The 18131-nt window shown below is 36.6% G+C and overlaps 1 protein-coding gene across 32 annotated transcripts in view; it reads left to right on the top strand.

Moving 5' to 3' along the window:
* Window positions 1-18131, top strand: part of CACNA2D3 (calcium voltage-gated channel auxiliary subunit alpha2delta 3) — a 509008-nt gene that overhangs the window by 402161 nt on the left and 88716 nt on the right. For all 32 annotated transcript variants that reach the window (XR_014571619.1, XR_014571620.1, XM_083795939.1 and 29 more), the window contains 4 exons: window positions 8971-9054; window positions 15257-15328; window positions 15561-15622; window positions 17405-17472. Coding sequence is in view for 30 of the 32 variants with exons in the window: in XM_083795939.1 (XP_083652065.1) it covers window positions 8971-9054; window positions 15257-15328; window positions 15561-15622; window positions 17405-17472 (286 nt within the window). In the remaining 2 variants the exon portion in view is untranslated. The remainder of the gene's footprint in view (window positions 1-8970; window positions 9055-15256; window positions 15329-15560; window positions 15623-17404; window positions 17473-18131) is intronic.

Genomic DNA, 18131 nt, shown 5'->3' with positions numbered 1-18131 from the left:
ATAATGGGAGTCTTTTGTTGACTTCAGTGGAGTTTTTGAGAGTGAAGTGATTACTGGCCTGGGCCCTTAGATCAATATTACAGGCCCGAATCCTGATACCATTGTAACTAGTGGCAAAACATTCCATGAAATTTGTGACAATAAGTATGTGAAAATAGGCATGTAGGAGTGGAATTGGATAGCTCACAAAATGTATTGCTTACACTCATTTTGATGGGTTTTACGTTCAAGTACATTGATTACTGACTTGATCCAAGCTGGCTTATGTCACTGTTGTGCTTTGCTGTGGTGCTGTAAAGCCAGCGCACTACTCGACTCCTGAGCTGCTGGGCCCAGCGGCCATGTCTGTTAGTCCTGAAGCGGACATGCTGCTTTTTTAGGAATTGCCTTTTGGGACACTGAGCAGACAGGCATGATAGCAAACGCTTGCTGGGGATGGCTGTTTCCTGTTGCACCAGATTTTTATCTTATGCTGACCAGTACGTATAATCATTAAGCTAGCAGCATTTCTTACACTGATTATCCTATTGGGTTTGTTTTAATGTGTTTTTTCTTGGCAATTTTGTCTCGTCTTTTTTTTTTTTTTTTTTTAATAATAAATTTGGCTTTCAGTTAGGATGAGGGGTTGCTTGGGCAGTTGATGGGAGTAACCACATATTAGAAGATGAGGAGGAAAGTACTTTCTAACTGTGAGGTACTTGTTGAGATGTAGGATAGTGACCGAAGATTTCCAAGGCTGTGCAGGGGAGTAGTTTTCACGAGTAGCTGTTGCCGTGGTGGACCCTAAAGAACTTCCAGATGCATTCTCCTCACAAAGCCATTACTAGAGGGAAGAGTCTCGACAAACAACTTAATAATCCTTAATAAACAACCAGGCACTAAGGAATCCCTTGGAAATGCCTTCTTCAATTATCTGATTGCGTGTAAATTGCCCACATGCTTCCCTTGCACAGAAATTCCTTTCTTACTCCTTGTGCCGCCCCCGGCCCACCTCGGCCCGCGGCGTCCCGCCGGGCTGCCAACACCCCTCTCTCAGTGCTGTCCCCAGCCGCTGTCGGCACCGGGCCGGGAGCTGCGAGCAGACAGGCCCGGCCCCGGCCCCGACCCTGGCCCTGGCCGCCGAAGGAGCGGGGCGGCGGCGGCGGCGGCAGCCCCGCTGCGCTGCGCCGCGCGGCAGCCGCCATGAGGTGGCGCCCCGGGACTGCCCGGTGGGGCGGCGGCGAAGGGCAGGGGGTTCCTCGGGAAAGTGCCGTGAGCAGCCTTCGCTCTCCTCACGGTGTATTTCAGATTTTTGTTGTTGTTATTATTATTTTTAATTGTTTTTACACGTTATGCCTTTTTTAGGCTGCATTCCCTGTCACAAATGCACTGGTGATAATTCAAGAAACTGTAGCTGATGGCAGTGATATTTCAAGAAACATCGATAGTTCTGTATTGGAATGATCCCGTATGCTGCTTTTTGGTTAAAATCCCGTGTTTTTTACAGAGAGCAGTGTTTGTATTTTATATGACACTATTTTAAATTGTATGCTACTGTGTTGAATCTCATATTCGATTTAAAACCATAGGTATTCTTATGAAAAAAAGTGAATTTTTGGGGAATTCAAAAGTGAATTTTGAGACTTTCAAAGCAACTACACGTGCTTGAAACGTGCATGAGGGCAAAGTTTTTCTTACTACTTTATATCAGATTTTACTGGTTATTTTTCAGTGTTCTGTTAGCACTTGCAGTATGCTAGGTGGTACTCCATTAACTATTAGGATGCAAAACATATATATCATGACGACGTTACGGATTGTCAGTGAAATGGGCATACTGAAAGCAAAGGAAGGGTAATAAACAGATCCTGTGTACTTTTTACGTATGCTTAAAAACACCCACTGTATTAGTTGTGACTGATTGGTCCTCACTGTAGCTGTCACTGTGTAGTCTTAAATATAGGAGCCAGAGGAAGACTGTCTTCTGAAGAAAGTAGTAGGATTACAGAGAAATTAAAGAATGCCCGTGAATGAGTAGTGCCTGCAACGGTCACAGATTGACATCTTGGTGAATCTTAACTAGTTTTAGGGGTTTGCACCGCTGCCTCTCTGTCATAACATTCGTGTCATTTTCTTTGAATAACAGCAAGATCGCTAGTAAATCTCGTGAAGTCTGTGGCTTATTGATTCGTAGCTGGCAGTAGAATTTGTGTTTTTGTGCAGGGAATAAAGAAGGATTTTGTTTTCTGTAATTACTATGTTCGTTTAAGATAGAATGCTCTAACTTTCTGTCCAAGAAGCTCAGGTCCCTGAATTAAAGAAAATATACATTTAAAACAAATGCATCTGTTATGGAATCAAATTGTGTCTTTTACTCAGATTCTACATTTTTATTTTGATAAAAGTAAGATTAGGAATGTGTTATAAATTACAGATTATAATATCTACCTATTAATATAATAACATTCATGATGACTAAGGATTTTATATTTTGGAGTTTAAATCAAAATCTTTTATCTCCCTGAGGAAACTGAGGCATCTGTTCATACTCTCAGTATAGACTCCGGAAGGATAATAGTTGTGGTGATTTTTCGAATGGCTGTATGTCAATACCCTTTTTATCACTGTAAACCAATTCAATTGACTACTTGCTTTTTTTTAAAATGATGCACATCTTTATTTAATCTTAATGTAGCAATCTTAATTGGGAATGTTATACATAGACATCAGAGCCTGTGTATACATTGTAATACCTTCAATGAAATACATTGGCGGTTTAGTTGCCCAAGTAATTTATCATTTTAAACTTGTTGCCTGTCATGAGATATTGCATTTACCTGAAGGACGCGGTATATTTAAAGATTGCTAGGCCAGTATTAAGTCTTTTGTAGTTTTAAATTCTGGGAAAATTTGTTTCTCCTAATATAGAAAAACAGAGAAATCCGAGTCTCAGGGGAAACATTAATGCCCCACTTAAGCAGTGTTAGCCTTTCATAAGCAGCAAATCTCATTTCTCTCTGGGGAGTCCCGCCTGGAACGTAAGATAACCTACACTTACCCTTGCTTTATGCAGCGACTCCATAAAACTCTACAGCTGTAGCTGACAGCAGAATATTTGAATGATGTGAACAGTGTAAATGCCTCATGTTCATTTAACTGAAGAATTCAATCACTTGAATGCCAATGATTATTCCTATTGGAGTTTACATTTAAAAAAAGAGCGCATCTGAATCCCTGTGAGAGCATTAAATTGCTATCTAATTAGAAGTGCAAAATTACATATATTTAAAAGATAATTAAAGGTTTGAAGGCTGTTGAATAACTGGTTGTACATCTAAATGAATCACTGAAAATTTGTTAGCAATATGTGAAGCTTTCTTTTATTCTTTGCTTTCAGCTTTGAAGTTAGGTATAACCGAGCTCATGGGTTTAAGTCTGGTAGTATTAAGATAAAGGCAGATGTTTTTAATTATTTCTACTCAAACCCCAAATAATTATAAGCAGCTGCCAGTTTTACATAATCCCAAATGATAAGGTCCTGAGAATGCAAATAAAATCCTAAATAGAACAGTTGTTTTTTTCAGCGGAGTAAACCACATACATGTTACATTGCTAGTCAACAGCAATCCACCTGAAAATGTGAGTTCAACGAACACGCCCTTTTTCCAGTCTGTAGGTGTGTGATGTAAAGCTATTTTCTGTTGCTTTGCTTGTTACCTCCTGTTATATATTTCCATGTTGTTTCATTGATTTAAACATAAATGCACTATTTGTAACATAAGCACATGTTATAATTGTAAGGAGACAGCAATTTAAATACATGTGGCATGAGATTTATATTATTTATTTATTTATTTATTTACATTGCTAGAAGGTTCTTCTGTGTACGTGGTACATCCGCTTGTTCCTACTTCTCTGACTGGAAACTTAGAATTGCATGTTCTCTTCTCTGTAGCAAATGACATAGCTCCTGTTGTCAGCTTTTATCTACAGTACTGCTGGAAATTTTATAGTGTGGCAGTTTTGCACTGCCATCTGGCATGAAAAATCAGTCCAAAATAACTGGTTTTCACTGCCAACTGTAACCTAGGAACTTCTGGATTAACATCTTAAATAATAGGCTTATCATGAAAGTCTATCTTTGGAAAGAGTTTCTTCTTTTTTTTTCCTAAGAAAATCAAAATGTTACTTTATATATATATATATGTATATTAAAATAAGGAACTTTGTACAGCACGCAACTTTTGTTTTTGACTGGACACCAATGAATGTTCTACAAATTTAAGATTAAGTGCAGATCAGTAAAAGACCATTTGAGGCCATAGAATAGGTGCAAATCATGAAATAAAATTATCACAAGAGATGAATCAGAATCATGGGGACAGGAAAACAATTTAAATGAAATAAAGAGCTTAAAAGCTGAGCAGTAATGATTTACATTGAGGTAGGATGCAGCAGTGAATGGTGAATGGAAACTCATTTGCTATGGGTGATATTATATAAACAGGTGAAGCACTGAAGGGAATTTTTCACATTTTTTTAATATCAAAGTAATAATCAGACTATTGAAGCAATCTCTTCCCTTTTCTTCTCATGTCCTTCCCCTATATCTTGCCTTGTCCCACAGTATTTAAACTCAAAGCATTTTAGGGCAAGCATTATTTTATTAATGGACCAATGCTGAAGGACTTAATCCATATTTGCAGGAATTTGTCATTTGGAATTATTAAAAACCTACCTGAGAAGCAGGAAAGAAGTACCCCTTTTCCTTCCTTTCTGTGTGCAATTTATTAATTAAAATTAGTTATATATGCAAGCTCAGCAAAGCATATTTACATTTATTCGTCTCCTCCAAAAAAAAGTGGGGATAATTCCTAAGTTCTATTTAAATTAATACATTATCCTAATTTTGAAGTACTAATCCATAAAGATGAAACTTAATCAACTGATGCTGCATCTTAAAATAGGAGGAGTGATTTTTTTTTTTTTTGTAGTTCCTGATTTCCTACTTTTGTACACCGGATAGTAGGTTGGGATGGAAGAGGTGTTTCCCTTGAAATTATTTTACCTCTTTTGCTTTTGGTGGTTGTTTGTTAGATACTTTCTTGCTATCATATTTTCCCACAGATGATTCCACAAATGTGGCTAAGCAAGGTCACTGAAGTCTATTGACACTTCCAAGCAATTCAAAGTTGCTCTGACACTATCAGAGCAACTTATTCTCTCCTACCTCCCTGTTATCCAGATGGAGCACATCTGAGAAATTACTATCACCTTAGACCCAAGGCTTGCAGCTGTTAAGATGCAGTTTGCTCCTTCCGTGATCAGATTGCTACACTCTGACTTATAAACACATGGCAGATCATATTCAGTGCAGATGGTTTGAGACTGTTCGTGTTAAAAAAGAAAAAAAAATAAAATATCAAAGTGAAAAGTTTAATAATGGCACATGTAAATGGTTGTATAGGGGGTGGTGTAAAAATGTGATTCAGTCTTTAAGCAGTACACGTCACACATTGTTTGAATCATCCAGTCCTATAACAGTTTGGCCAAGCCTCAAATAAAAGATGCCGAGGAAGATAAAGCTCATTCTGATTACCAAATAAAATGATTTCCCCTGTTCCTTCCACAAACAAAAGAATGTTGGAGCTAACATTTAATTCTGAGCAGACTAAAAGATTCTTTATTTGCAGTCCAGATATTTAAAATTTTTCAGTGGCTATCTTTTTTTTTTCTTTTTTTCTTTCCTAGGGTTTAACTACTATATAATATCACCACACATTTTATATTGGCCAAAGTAGATTAAAAGCACACAGTTTAAATCTAGTTCTTTTCCTCATGCACTTAAATCAGTGCAATTTGGTAGAACTCCTAGTTTCTGTTTCCCTATGGGTCCTTTACTAATTTGTTTCAGTGCTTTATAGTAATCTTGCAAATGGAATTGGCTTCAGCCTTCAATCAGTATTTCATAGTACACCCAGGAGTCTCAGACAGAGATAGAAGTGAAGCTAGATTCAGTGTGCTACCAGAGAAAATGGCATAGATGAATGCCATTTTTAAAAGCTGGTGGATTGCTTCCGTGTCCATGAATAACTTTTACTGAGAAATTAGAATAGTAATAAAACTAGAACAAAACTAAAGAATGGTCTGTTGAACAGTAATATGAAGGACTCAGTTATATTTTAGGCCCCAGTTACATGAGGATATGTAAATTCACTGCAGGGAATAATGTAATAATCTTCATGAAGAACACATGTAAGTAAAGTTACCCACATATACAAATAATATCTCTTTTTTTTTTATCAGAACAAATTCTCCCTGATGGAAGTCATTTTTTACGTTTTCTCTGCATCCTTTCCCAAACTATATCATGAACACTCTTCACATATTGAAGTCCTGTGTAGGCAACTAAACACTAGTCCCCCCAAAGTGTAATAACTGAATGAGGGGTTAGGCTTCTCAGTACTTTGTTACTTCCTGTTCTAAATGTGGTTTAAGATCTGTGCTTTCAGTCTGAGTGCTTATGAAGTCTACCCCTTGCTTAAGCATTCGGATTTTGGCTTTCTTTCTGCTTCTCTGACATGGAGGTACTTCTTATTCTGTCTTTGCTGCAGAACTTTGTTTTGTCCAGCTCTTTATTTAGTTTCTTTTGGATTTTGTTTTTGCTCTTTGCATGCAAGCTATAGAATCTATATGATTAAAATAAATAATTAAAAAATTAACATAATCAATATGATGCAAATTATTTGCTGTACATTTGAAGCCCACTTCTGCCGTCAGACACACAACATCAACTCCTATTGTCATAAGTAAGGTTTTGCATATGTGTCTGAGAATGCAGCACATCCCAGAAGCCCTTCAGCATCTGTGAGTAAGGATGCAATTAAACATTGGAACCAGGACAGGAGTTATTTCACGTTTGTTCTACTCAAATGATCCCAGTTAACTTCTATGTAACACTTTTCAGCTCTCAGAATTTCAGAGCTTGACTGCCACCATTTCTAGACAAGTAGGAATAAATCAGACAAAATCTTTATTTGATTAATAGGTGCAGCCCCAGAGAGTTACTCCTGTTACGTAGTTACATAGTTACTCCTTGTAGACATTAAAGATAATACAGGTATAGCTGCAACCACAGTGAGAGGTTTACAAAACATAGAAAGATACAGAAATCAAGCCCTGCTAATGTACCAGATGTTATCCTCTGATTTTTTATTCTTGTGAGATTTAACTATGGTAGCTTCAAAGTTTTGTGTTTCTGTGCTTGGGTTTTGTTATCTCTTCAGCTATCAGAGCGAAGTCATGTAGCAAGAATTAATCAGAGCACTGAGCTGCTTGAATTCATGATCTGGTATATGAGCATGTGCTGAAATGAGTAATTCTTTGTCTCTTTACCCATCTGTTGAATAGCATCAGCCCAGAAGTACGCTAGCTGTTATGAGAATGCTAACCTCTAGCACGGGGGCAGGAAGACTACATGAAATTACTCTTCGATTACATCCACATGAATTGTTAGAACTCAGTCTAAGAGTTACAGCAGCAGAGTTGCTAAGAGTTTTTGTTACTCAAAAGAAGAAATGAGGATTCAGAATTTTATCCCACATAGATTCCCCAGAGAGTAATCTGTAGAAATAATTGGAGTATCCATTTTTTTTTTTTTGAGCAAAAGTCAAATCTGTGCTAGAGAAATATTACTGTTCTACCAATATCTCAAAATCTCTTTGTGATTACAATCCAGCAGTCAACATTTTTCGCTGTTCTTAAAGAAGAGTTTGTCATGCCTGTTTTTACATACTGTGACCCTACAAAGTCAGCTGTGGAATTCACATGAGAATCATTTAATTTAGAGAGGAGAATGTCAGGATGGAATAACCTTTCAAATGCTCAGAGAGCAAGTTGTCTCTTTGGCCTCTCTGGTCTCTCTGTGATCTACAGAATAGGATTGAAAATTCCTGCTGCACTGGCCTCAGTGATGAATGGGCTGAATTGAGCACTGACAGCTTTGGTTTATGGCACAGTTGGTCCTGCACAGGAGAATCAACTATATATACTACTGCCTTACTGCCTTTCTGTTGTTGGGGAGTCACAGAAGCTGGGGAGATGCAGGATTTGGGGGAATCCTCACATTTCCCAGTGTTTCTTGTCATACCACATAAGGACTTGTGGTGGTGTCATCCTCCGCCCTTACTTGAGTAATAAAAGATAAAAGGTCATTTTTTTCACAGATACTCTCCCTTATTTAAGCATTTCAAATAGACTCTCATAATTTTTCTTAAGCATTTAGATTAAGTTGTTTATTCACAGACTTTCCTAAATACTTTTTCTTCTTTCACAGATTAAGGCTTTTGTTCTTACACTAGTAGACTCTCTGATCTTGAATGTTCAGCAGAGGGCAGAATTTCCTACATTATAAACTCCCTAGTGTCAAATCAATTTTGTCACTAGAATGTTTATTTAAAATGTGAGATTTACGTGGTAACAGTGACTAGTGATAAAAAACTATAAATTATAATTATTAGTATATTACTTTTTTCTCATGAAGTTGTAGATAAAATATGGTATCAGCAAATGTTAACACCACACTTCTCAAGACTTGCATCTTATCTTGTTTAAAGAGAAATGTGTAAACATTTTCTTGATAAGATTATAGTAAATATAACTTCCTGTACAGCTGAAAGAGCTAGTTTGAGACATTTAACATAAACTACAAGAGGAAGGTCTCATGTAGTTTCCATATGAAAAGAAAAAGGTAAAACTCCTGAGTTTGACTTCTCAGTGTCTTTCAAGATCTTTTTTTTTTTTTACTTCACAATGTTTGTGTAGCAATATGGTTCATCTTACATGAATTAAGCTACCTGCTGTTATTTGTAGTATTATAGCATATAGCATACAATCAGCATATATCCAGCAAATTTAAAAAATCTTCTGATACAAAATGTGCAAGCAAAACAATGTGTTAAATGTTTCACCTTTTTTTTTTTTTAATGCCAGTATGAAGAAGGGAAGAAACGAAGAAAGCCCAACTACAGTAGTGTGGATCTTTCTGAGGTTGAGTGGGAAGACAGAGATGATGTGGTAAGCGATGTGTTTTAAAAACCCTGTCAAAAGTAACTGTTGCATCCCACAACTGTACATGGAAACTGTTCAAGCAGTCATCGGAGTGGCCACTTTACTGGTCCCAGGAAGGAAAAACCAGTAGCCCAATTTAGTTTGTTCAGAATTTTATAACCTTCCTTTTTTTTCATCTTGGTTCTCACTTAGATGTGCATGTACATACACTGTTAACACAGACTGTCGGGTAAAACTCATCACCCAGCTTGTGTGCTCCATGCACCTCGTCGTGTATTTTTACTGGGTAGCTAAGAGCACTAGAGAAATGAATAGAATATCTCTGTTGGGCTGGTCCAGACAACTGCTGAAACTCAGAAATGAAAGAAGGTGTTTAACTACTCTTCATGAGATCCCTCTTTCCTTAATGGAAATAATTAGAGTTGTTTTCCTTCATGTACAACATCAGATAAATAAACAAGTTAGATTCTTTGACCTCTGTTCATAATGCAAATATCAAAGATTCACACCGAACTCCTAATTTTAGTCATATGGGTAGCTGCAGAAGCATTCATTCTATGTCTATCAGGTGTTATGCACACAATCTGTTCCGATAAATTCATTTTTCAGTGCTTCATCTACTCTGTGGTTCACTCATATCCTTACCTTGCAGGCTTAGCCTTTGCTGTAGTACTGTATCAAAAGCTTTCCTTATGTCCATGGCTTAACCTTTGCCTGGTCTTTCTGTTACTTCCTCAATAAATCTGATTTGTTAGGCATGATTCGTTTTGTGTGAATCCATGCTGACTGTCCTTAATTAAATCGTAACTTTCCAGGTGTTCCACTTTCTGTCCTGTAATTTAGTTTTTCCCATAAGTTCCCTACTGCCAAAGTCACGACTGCATGTCTGTATTTTTCATAGATGTTTCCTAGCTCCCTTCTGAAATATCAATACCGAGTCCCCCATACCTCTGCTTTTCCAGAGAGGTTTTGAATATACCCACTGAAGATTCCCATATTTACTTTGTCAGATCCTTCCTAAATCTGGGATGGATCACGTACAACTGCCCCTGGAGTTTTGTCGGTCTTCAGATGTACTAATTTCTTGATCCCTGTTCTGACATAAGTCTATATCTTCTTTCTCCCTTGAAAAATTTATCTACCTTTCCTCCCTCTCCCTGCTCCCTTTGTGAATAGTGAAACAGTTCATTTACGTTTTTAGCAATGGCTGTTTCATCAGGTGATAGATTGTCCCCATCCGCTCCTAGGAGACCATCTTACCTCCTCGTTTAAACTTTTCTGTTGGAGTATTTCATGTCTATTTTTTCATGTTTTTCTATGCACACATTACTTAGGACTTCCTCAGTAGATTTTCATGTTCTGTAGCCTTCTATAATCTTGGCAATCAGGTTGACTTTATAGCTTATCTTTTCTCTTGTCTTTGATAGCATGTTACACAATCAGTTCCTCTTAAAATGACCTTCTAAAAGTTCTTCTCTCAAATGTTATTGCTGTAGTTAAATACAGCTTTTAAACCTTCATGAATTGTTCTTGTTTTTCTTTGTTTTTATTCCATTTTATTTCTTTCAATACTTTCTCTGCTTAATTTTTACAGTTTCAATCACTCATATTTAATCATCTATTAGTAGAAATTCAGTAGTTCACTTAATGCAACATTGAACCATTTCTTTGTCATTGAAAATTAGATTTTATTTGTGATTGTGTTCTATCTGAATATACATGAAAGCAAAAAATCCAAATTCAGCAGTTTCTAAGTATTTCAATTGAGACCCCTAAGGTCTGTATGATGTTTTGTAAATTTCTAGCAAAATTTGAGTTTTTCCAATCCAGAGGATGCAAAAAATTTTATTTCACATTTTGATGAAAGATACGTGCATAAAATTTATCTTTCCCACTCACTTAAAAAATAAAAATAAAAAATGTTCGCATTTCTTAATTATAACAGAAACAAAGTCTGTCCAATTGTTTCATATTTTGAATAAGAAAAATGTTAATCTACATTACAAACAAACTAAATTGAGCGTTGCATTAGTAGGTAAGATCCAAGTCCACTGCCCACTCTGTAATAGTAAAAAAAACCACCACTACCACCAACAACAAAAAAACACCTGTAAATCATATAATAAGTTTGAGAAATATTTAATACATAACAGTAAATAGATGTGCTATTGCAGCTTTGGAGCAATAATAAACACAATTTTCAATACTTATATGTAGCACAAATGTGTCATAATTCTTGTAAATGCTTGTAGTTCATTAGTGTATGTCTGAATAAGCAGATGTTCTCTGATAAATAATCCTCCCAATAGGTAGGTTTGGTAATAGCATACTCATTTGCTGTTTGATGGTTAGCAACCCACTGTTTTATGAAAAAAGAACATGTTGAATATTGTAGAAAAAGTTATTAATGTTCAGAAGGTTGTCCTAATAATTTAACAATGCCATATATGTTTGGACATTTAAATATCGAAATAGGGGGAAAAAAAGTGACGTTAAATCATATTTTTTCAGGTATTTTTAAAAGTGAGCCGGGTATCATTACAGGTTTTTCATGTTTGTGAAGTATTATAAAAGTCGGATATTTATACCAAGTTAATAAGACCTTCAGAGAGGCATATAGTCAGAAATACTAAAAGCAGAAAAAAAAAGAGAAGGGTCTTTGAAAGAAAAGATTTTTGGCGCTAAAGAGTTGCTAATCTTATTAGCATTAGATCAAGAGGGGGATTGGAACTTGAAGGAAGTTTTGTATGTTATTGTAATGAAATCTATCTTTTTATGCAACTTTTCTGATGTGAGGATCCAAATAAGTGTCCAAAAAGTTTGTGTTATTTTTGTTAATCTTTTGAATAGGCACTTCCCTGATACTGTTAATTTTGTGTGAAAATGGTAAAAATTGTTTGGGAGACTTTATATGTTGTGAAGTAAAATATTGACTTGAGAGTTACATGTGGCTCTGTTTCACCTAAGGCTTTGGAGTTGATGTTCTTGATTTTTTCCAAGCTTGAGTAGTAAAGCATTGTTTATTCAACTGTAGAGGGAAAGAATTAATGTATTCATAGAGCTGCTTTTAGTAACTTACACTGCTACTGGTATATTTTTCTCCCATGAAACACTTCTGTGGAAGCTGAAGACAGTTTCTCACTTTTTACCACGTTAATTTAATACTTACATAATTTTCCAAGAATATAGAATGATCTCATATTATAGCAGTGAAACTGGCTTGTTAGCAATTGATTGGAAGACATTTAGTTGAAAGTAACAATACGTATCACTCTAAAGATGTGAAGAAATAGTTTTTCTCCAGTGTTTCAATAAGGAAAAGCTGGCAGAACTAAGCTTAGAATTTTTTTTCACCATGAAATAGAATTGGTGTAGATATATATTGATCACTTCATTTCCCAGGTTACGGTACCTGCCATGTTGCTTTTACTGTATTTTATTAGAAATAGAAAGCTTAGCACTAGCTTATAAAAATAATAGGGGAAAAAGTGTCTTCCAGCACAGTTTGGAAATATGCACTACTGAAGGACAGGAAGTTTCAATTTGGATAGAAACCTTTTTCTCATTAACTCACTTCTTAAAGTTCTTTTACTATAATTTCTAGCTGAATAAAGCTTTTTTTTTTTTTTTTTTCAAAAGACCATGAATGAATATTTTGAGGCTTGAAGCCAGTTGAGGCAGTACTTATTTTATGCATTTGAGAAGGAAGATGAAACTGCAGAAGAGCTGAGAAACCAGATTACAAAGCCAAGAAATGTAATCACAGCAAGCAAAAAAAAGAAAGAAAAAAAAAGTGAAACTCTAAATCCCACATGCAGACTTGATCTTAAACACTACTGAGAGTTTGGAGGCCCTTTTAGTAAATCTATGACTTGCCTGAGGCTTGTGGGAGGAATGGGTCTCAGACAACTACAGGCACCAATAGGAGAAAAATGAAAACCATGTTAAAGATAAATGGAACTGTTCTGTAAATGTTAAAAAGTAGATGGTTAATTAAGACCAGCTCTGCAAGTCCAAAACCACAAAACTTAAAATGGGAAAATATTTCCAGAATTGCCCATTATGCATTGTTAAAAAAAAAAAATTTGACAGTGAAATATATGCTTTATTTTATACATGCCTCCAGCTAAAAATTATCCTCTTGCAATCCCTGACAGAAGAGTAAGGTTATTAATTCAAATGTAGATGCCCCAGAATTAAATTTAAAGAGCTGCAAAGTTTGCAATTTTTGATAGGTCAGCCATGTTCAACTTTGTCCTGAAAATAAAACCAGATATTTCACTGGCAATTTTGGGCATGCTCTTTTTGCTTCATACTCTTTTTGCTTCAAAAAGCCTACAGAGTGCATTGATATGACCGTCTTCACAAATTTTGATTAAAATCTGACTGAATTGCTAAATCTGGCAAGAGGTTCAGAAGAAAAGGAGATACTTATTCTGCAAGAACACTGTTCTTAAGAATAAGTTCTGTTCGGATTGATAAGCAATAGAAGAGAGACAAAAATGCTTGTTTCATTTATATTTTTCTGCATTTTCAATATCCCTGAGGAGGGAGTATGAATTAATTAGCAGTAATGGAGGGTTTCTATTGTAATGAAAATTACTGTTGTGAAAGATTTATAGATGCTTCTAACCACAAGAAGTCTCACAAATATGGCAATTTTACTTTGTAATTGAAGATATCCTGAAACAACCACCTTAAACTTTCTGTACTGGGCCATTAATTAAAAATACAAGCAAAAGAAGTTGCTTCTACCACACCTAAATCTAACTGAATTCAAATAAAATACTTCCGTATCTTGATGGTATAACTGCTAAGCAGTGACTTTCTCATTTCTCCCCTAAAGTCCTGAAGTGATCGATGGACAAATTCAAAATACTAACACTGAGGATTTCTCAGAAACTGGGTCTTGTCATATCTCAATTTCAGCCCAGAGCCCCTGTGTTCAGACAAGCAGTGGCAGGGTAGACTGTGCTCCTTGCTATATACACCTCATGGGATTGTGGCCTATAGCCCTGATGGGCAACCATGGCATGTTCCCCTAAAGGAGAGGCTGTGCCAGCTGGCATCCTTTGGGAGGAAGGTTCTGCTTCCTTAGGGAGCGGACAGGTGTGCTAAGGAATGGCATTGTAGAGTTGATGTCTAAGGGATTTGCAGCACAGATCTGGGAGCCTTCAACTCATGCAGAAGCTGAGGTAAAGTTACTGAAAGGCCCAGGGATAAGCCTTTCAGGCCTCAGCTCAGGAAGGAACCTTCTCAGAATCACAGGGGACTGCACCATTTCTGGCAATCCAGAAAGAAACAGATTTAACCTGAAGAGTGGGAGGTAAATCACTGTGTATAAACCCTTTTTTATTTATTTTCTGTTTTCCCTAGCAGCTTTCAGTTTCCTCTCTTTAAAAGTTATTTTTTGGGGGTTTATATACTAATGAAACATAATTTGGAGGGGGTGTTAAAAATTCTTTTGTACTTCTTTGAGTAGGAGAGGTCCAGGCCAATTCTTAGAACTGTGACTGCCTTAGGGCTCCTATTATAGAAATAAAATTCAATGCTTGCAAGGGGTGCCCAGACATCAGTGGACCACCAGAGTGAATCACAGAGCACTGTAGCTGTGTGTTCCCATTGTAACAGGTTAGTGATCAAATGGCCTGTCATGCTTTTTCTGGTTCTAATTTTTGATGCAGTTAGGATGTAGTTCCTTGGGGTAGTTTGGGATGCAGCCCAACATTAGAGGATCAAGCTGAAGCAGAATGAATAGTGACGTAAATGGGGTTTTATCTTTTTTGCTTTGTTATTGTATGTAAGATTGTGATGTATTTAAAAAATGAGCCCTGGTCTAACTTCAGACACCAAATCCAGATGGGAACCCAGTCTTTAACCTTCCTGTGTAGAAACTGTATAATAGTTGGGTTGTCAGTTACACTGTCTTTCCCACATAAGATCCAGATTACTACATGAAGAGCTACTTTGCTATGAAGGATGCTGAGAGCTCCTGCTTTATATACCTCAGCAACTTTGCTAAAGTTTTGTGGCAGGAGTCTTGGCCTTTACAGACTATCATGAAATCTTTAAGGGGTTTGTTCAGTATGCAGCAGAACTATGAAAACTGAAGAGACAGTAATACTTAAGCCAAATGAATGTAACAAGAAGCTCAAAGAATTACAGAAAATGCAGATAGAGGATTTGACACACATTTTCTTCATTTCAGCTCCGAAATGCAATGGTGAATCGGAAAACAGGGAAGTTCTCCATGGAAGTCAAAAAGACAGTGGACAAAGGGGTATAAATACTTTTCCAACTGAGTATAAAGCAAGCAGTTACTTTTCTTTTTTTTACAAGTTTTAAGATTGATTACCATAAATGTGATTCACCGTGGTATATTTTTTCACTCACTGAATGTATACGTTGCTTGTAATTTTTATCACTGACTAAACACTTGATCTTTTATACATTTCTTATAGCAAACTAACTGTTTCCCCCTTCCCTTTCTGACTTTCTTGTTCTGAATCTAGAAACGGGTATTGGTGATGACAAATGACTACTATTATACAGACATCAAGGGTACTCCATTCAGGTAGAGCCGACCATAATAAATGGCCATTTCATCAGACTCATTGGACTTGCATTTGTACAGAGCTTGTGAACTCATTAAAAGCTCATCAGCAAAAGCTGACAATAAAATATCCCTGGACAATGCTGAAAATAGCTAGGAAAAGAAGCTTACCAGCATTCCTTTCAGCTTTTCCAGGGATGGAAAGTTTGTGCAAGCTCACACAGGCAAACTTGCAGTGTTTGTCATGGCTTACGTTTCATTAAAAAAATATTCAGTTGAGGTTTACATTGAACGAAAGGCTTTCGCAAGTACTTAGAGAGCTATAAATACTATAATCCATTTAAGTAATTACATATTGAGCCTCATTTTGATTTTTTCCACAACAAAATGTAATGTAAAATGAGATAGATAGTATTTCATTTCCAATTTGAGGTTTGGATATTTTCTTTCTCTGAACTACCTAGAGTGTATTTGTGTAACTAAAACTGAGCAAGTCAGCCATGTTATTTTGACGTGTATTTTAGCAAAACCAAAAAACACAAGAAGTCACTTTACAAATGCTCATATTTGAGTTAGAAATAATCCATTAATAAAATAATATTAACTGTACCCTATGCTTAAAGCAGGAGGCTGATAGCTGTAATACTCAACTGAAATTTTCTTCAATGGAACCTCTTCACAAAACTTGAGCTACATTTTTACATAGAGAAAATATAGGCACATTTCTGTCATCTCTGATGCATGTGTTTATTCTTGTTAAAATCCACACATGGGTGGTAAAACTCAGTGTAATTTTTGTGGCAATGTCATTCTTACCCCATTTAGTAAACAGATGTGGGGCTACATATGTGCATGCAGTGTGACTTCTGATCCTTAGGACAGAAATATAGGAAAACTGTACTGCTTTTTTCAGCATGGTCTGTATGTAGTATAGATGGGATGAGTGTATAGCTTCAGGAAGACAGCAGGGGCAGCAATTATGAAAATATACACTGTAATGTCAAAGATGTTTACTTTCAGCCGGTTTCCAGATTGAGCTTTTCATTGCAGCATGTGTGCTCTTGGACTTGGTGCCTCTACGTGTACTTAAAGTATCAGCCCATGTATCTTCAGTCATACTGGTTACTGGCAGGTCACTAACCTTAGATGAATGAATGCCTAAAGGTATTCTGTGTATGTATTCAATAGGAAGAGTCACGGATCCCTCAGCCAGTTCATTAAATTTGAGTAGTCTAAATGGTAGACTGAAAACCAATGCAAAATAAGGCACTTAACTGTGGAAGTTTACGAAGCTAAAGTCAGTGCAAAAACATTGAACTAGAGAAAAATATGAGTAGCAGAAAAGGTCTGAGAGGAATCATGCTGCTGTTGCTGCATATGAAATCTTTTCCTCTCAGTAGCTCCACTGATTGCCACATTTATGTAGTTTCTCAACATCTCAGTCTGGTTTACAAAAAATTTTCTCCGTCATTGTAAGACCGTGGGCATATTCGAGGCTCAGATGAAGAAATGTCATGCTGGGTGAACAGCAGTAAGTTTAGAGGGGCTCGTTTATTAGTTTGCTAGAGAATAATGGTTTACTGCACCTCTAAACAAACATAAATACAGCCAATTGTTGCAGGAACATCAGAACTGAACCAGCATTGAAACAGCTAGTTGAACAATAAATATGATCAGTGAGGACTTGGAAACAGTTTTGAAGTTAATTGGAGTACACTAGCTAGAAGTGTTAGAAACGAAAATATCTCTGAATGTCTTTTATTGTGTCACAGATTTCAAGGTCCGCTTTATTTCTCTGCACAGTTTAGGTGTGGCTCTCTCTAGAGGACATGGAAAATACTTTTTCAGAGGGAATGTAACTGTAGAAGAAGGTAAGATACTCTCTACCTGGTCACGTTCCTGACACAGTAGTTTAATTGTTGATGTGGAAGACCTACAGCTTGTATGTTTCTCTGCAGATTCCATAAGGGAGTTTGATTGTATTTTATTTTTTAGGTCTTCTACTTCATGGGATTTTTTCCTCATTTATATTAAGCATAGTCTGATTGTGAATTTTCTTTAGATGAGCATCATCTCCTGTCCTCCTCTCTCAATGTTCCAGAAAACCACTCATAGTCTAATGTTAATTATTTGTGATATTTTCTGAATGAGGTAGCCACCGAGAGCCCTGTAATAGCTATGGCTTTTTTGCTCACACGCTACACATTTTTAAGCATTTCAGAGCTAAAACTATCTAGTCATAGTAAAAGTAACGAGGGGAAAGGCCCTTCTTGCTTTTTTTTTTGTTGTTTTGTTTTGTTTGTTTTTGTTTTTTGGGTGGGGGTGTAAGTCTGCAAATAAAACGTGTGGAGGAGTCAACTGTTGGATGGTGATAAAATTGTTTGGCAACAAGACCAAAATCTAAGGGTCCTGAAGATGAAGAGAGGACAGAGGCATTTTGCAAGGGTGATTGGGCAAAAGGGGTCTGCAGGAGCTGCTAGCTAGCTTCAGTCTGTGCATTGTGTATGTACCCATCGGAGGAGCTGTGCGT

Source organism: Anser anser (assembly GCF_964211835.1).
Source record: "Anser anser genome assembly, chromosome: 12".
Taxonomy (NCBI): Eukaryota; Metazoa; Chordata; class Aves; order Anseriformes; family Anatidae; genus Anser; species Anser anser.
The sequence above is the reverse complement of the archived record's forward strand: the minus strand, read 5'-3'. Positions and strand labels throughout refer to the sequence as shown.